The following is a 3,500-nucleotide window of genomic DNA, read 5'->3' as shown; positions in this document are numbered from 1 at the left end:
GGTTGTGGGCGACCTGACACTGTCTGAGAGCCTGCCAAGACTCGCTCGGCCCCGAGCCTGCCATTTGCCGTCGCGTCTGATCCCGACTTCGAATGAGCTTCAGGGCACGGGGCAGGAGGACAGCTGACACCCACATGGGTTAAGGGACCTGGCCACGGTCATGTGGCTAGTGAGTGATGGGTCCGGGACTCCCGTCTGGGCTTTTCCCAGTGAGTGGTGGCGCCTACTCCCTGGCACCAGACACAGGACACCCCGGAAGGCGCCGTGCCCTTTAGCCCCAGGTGGAGAGCAGGTTGGAAGGAGCCCCAGCTCGGGAAGGGAACACGTAGGTCCGAATGATGCGAAGAATAGAGTGAAAATTCAGAGTGACAGGTCAGGACTGGAGAGGTGCAGGAGATGGAGAGAGGGTGCCTGGGGTGGGGGGGGTCCCCGACCTGCCTCCCGAATGAAGCCCACAGAGAGCGACGTCTCTTTCAGGCGCTCACGACTCACGAGGACGATGAAGACACGCTCCCTCACGAACCTGCAAATGCGACAAGCATCCCAGGTGAGTGCCAGCTGGTGCTGTGTCCCTGTGGCCCCGGGGGCACAGATGGCTTGGCCTCTGCAGGAAGTCTTACTATTTGGAGATGTGGGCAGAGGGCCGGTCTGCTGACCGAAAAGGACCAGTGGCAGACATAGCCTTGTATTCCCTCGCACGTCCAAGCATGACCCTCTTAGCTCAGCTCCATGTGAGGACGGGACCCTAAGAAGAACAGGGCGAATCAGCCAGCGCTTTCATGGCTAGAAACGAACGTCCCGTGAACAAAACCGTGGGCCTGAAACTTGAGAGATTTTGCTCTGGGAGCTCCTGAGGTCACAGGTTCTGTACCTGCAAAGCCAGGAGAGCTTGTAACATTTGCATAAGAAAAGGCCACAGGTCCTGTGTGTGTACGTGTGAGTGTGTGTGAGAGAGAGAGAGAGAGAGAGAGAGAGAGAGAGAGCGAGAGAGAGAGAACGAACTCCTGTCGGCACCTGACCTGACTGGCTGCAGCATCTTGGCTGCAAAGCCCTGCCCAGCACGCTCACCTGGGGGGCCTGCTAGAAACCTCAGACCTGACGCCTCCCTACCTCTCCAGCCTCCTCGTCTCTGTAGCTGGCACCACGTCCTGTGGGTGGCTCGGGCCCTGGGGATCAGGCATGCTTCCTCTTCTACCCCTGGTCCCGTGTCCAGTCCCCCGGCAGGTCCTGCCAGTTGGACCTTGAGACGCCTAAGGGCTGACCGCTTCTTACTGCTGCCACTGCTGTGGAGCATCCAGCTGCCCGCTGGTCCATGGGCTTTTAGACTTAACCCCCACAGACCCTTCTGACTGCAGCCAGAGCAACTCAACCTGTCCAGGAGACAAACTCAAGCTCTCCCGGGCTCAGACCTTCTCCCCCAGAGTCAGAGCCGAAGTCCTGGTCCCTACGGGGTCAGGCCCCCCGCCTGAGACCTCGCTTTCTCCCTCCTCCCCTCGCTCCTCCGCCCATACCTGAGCTACCTCAGGGCCTTCGCATTTGCCGCGTGCTCTACCTTGACCTCCACTTGGCCAGCTCCTCTTATACATCCGAGTCTCTGCTCAAAGGCTCTCTTCTCAGGGGGCCTTTCCCGACCCCCACCCCCCGACAGAGCCCCCCACTGTCACTCTCTCCCCTTCCCGTGCTTTATTTTTCATCGCTGTCCTCGTCACTACTGATACTGCGTTATGCACGCGTCGGTCTGTCTGTCTCCCTGAGCTAGAATATAAGGGGGCTTTCCTGTCCTCACTCCCCCGAATCCCCAAGGCTTAGAACAAAGCTGGCGTGTGACAGACACTCAGTAAATATTTACGAACAAAGGCAGGGACGAATGCAGAAGGTGCTGAAAAGCTAGTAAATGAGTAAGCCACGCCCACGCCTTCCATGAAGTGGCTGTGTCTGCCGGGGGACATGGGACCGACTCGAGAGACCAGTCCTTGTAGTCGGCGCCCACTACCGGGTGGGCTTGTGGCACAGCCAGCACCCAGGGGGCACCTGGGGGCGGGACTTCATCAGTGATGGGGACGGGAGAGCCTGGAGCCTGAGCGCACGCGGCTGCCATGGCCGCCCCCTCAGCGAGAGAGCATGGCGGTCTTGCTTAGGTGCGCTCCGTCCGGTCCTGGCCCCTCTGGCGGCCACGGGCAGAACCCCTCTGCGAAGGGACCCGGCTGCTGGGGAGCGAGTTTGCTCTCATTCGTTTGGAGTTGTATTCTGGTGAGCTCGCTCTGTGCTAGGCCTCGTGTGAGCAGCTGGGAGGGATGGTGACAGGTGGGGCCCTGTTTTTCCGGGGCTCAGACTAGAGGGGTAGCTGGAGAAGTAGCCCGCAGGGGTGCCACCCAGCTTCGAGTGGGCTCACGGCTCAAAAGAAGTGACCTCGCCTCATCTGAGACCCAAAGGCCGAGTTGGGGCTGGACAGAGAAGGGGGCAGCGGAGATGGGCCAGCGTTCAGGCAGGGGTGAGGGGTGCCATGCCCCGGGAGAAGGGCACGGGGCGTGCGGGGGAACCAGGACCAGCCGGGGAGACAGGCGAGAGATGCCGCCCCAACGGCGAGCACTGCACCCGGATACTTGATTTAAAGCCCCGAAAACCCCGACACTGTCCTCAGCGGAGCTGCCATCAGGGAGGCCCCCTCTGTGCCTCGTGGGGCAGGCTGATCACCGCCAGAAAAGCCACCCGAAGTGAGCGGGAGCGTGTGGCTGGCCGCAGGCGTCAGAAGCTCCGCGCTCGGGCGCGTCTCGGTGTATCCGGGGTCTGGCAGGTGCTGCTGGGGGCGGGGGCGGGGTCGGGGGGACTCTTCTAGATCTGGCCTCAGCCAGGAAGCGGGCGCCGTGGTGAGTGGCCTGCTGGTTAGCGAAGCTGTTTCCTGCCCAGGGCTGAGGCTCCTCTGAGGCTGTCGGTGGCCGCGGCTGAGCGGTGTGTCTGTGTGTCTGCTTTTCCCCAGGGCCGGCCGCCTCCTTCGTGCCCCTCCACACCTTCCTGGTGGCCGGAGGGAGCCTGGTCTTCGGAACTCTCCTCTGCGTGGGCATCGTCCTGAGGTGAGGTGGGCCCGGGGGGGCGGGGGTCCTGGGGTGTTCGCGCATCTTTTCCAGCCAGCGTCGCCTGGGGGGCTGGCGACGGGCCGGAGAGCCGCGGAGGATTCAAGATCCGATGACAGACCCGCCGGGGAGGAAGGAGAGGGAGGGTCGAGTGTCTGGCTGGGCCATCGGGCGGCCAGCCGTGTCACTGGCTGAGCCAGGGACAAGCCGAGTGCACAGTGTCGGTTCTTCTCTGGGACCCCTGGGTGTGGGGTGCCCGGGAGGAGCCCACGTGGGCACGTTCGGCACAGATCTGGTTGTCGCCGCATGTGGGTGGTAGTCGGAGCCGTGGCAGAGGACGGGGTGAGGCCGGTGACAGCGCCCTCTTGGGACAGGCTGGCGACAGGCCCCGTCGGGCTGGGGGAGCCGCTGAGGACAGGGCCTGCGGGG

The 3,500-nt window shown here is 62.9% G+C and overlaps 1 protein-coding gene across 1 annotated transcript in view; it reads left to right on the top strand.

The window, feature by feature from the left end:
- Positions 1-3,500, top strand: part of IL6R (interleukin 6 receptor) — a 56,246-nt gene that overhangs the window by 46,898 nt on the left and 5,848 nt on the right. The window contains exons 8-9 of the mRNA XM_025040848.1: positions 459-547; positions 2,978-3,071. Of these exons, the coding sequence (XP_024896616.1) occupies positions 459-547; positions 2,978-3,071 (183 nt within the window). The remainder of the gene's footprint in view (positions 1-458; positions 548-2,977; positions 3,072-3,500) is intronic.

This window comes from Pteropus alecto, unplaced genomic scaffold (assembly GCF_000325575.1).
Source record: "Pteropus alecto unplaced genomic scaffold, ASM32557v1 scaffold49, whole genome shotgun sequence".
In the NCBI taxonomy this organism is placed as follows: domain Eukaryota; kingdom Metazoa; phylum Chordata; class Mammalia; order Chiroptera; family Pteropodidae; genus Pteropus; species Pteropus alecto.
Note: the sequence above shows the minus strand (reverse complement) of the source record. Positions and strands in the feature narration are given on the sequence as shown.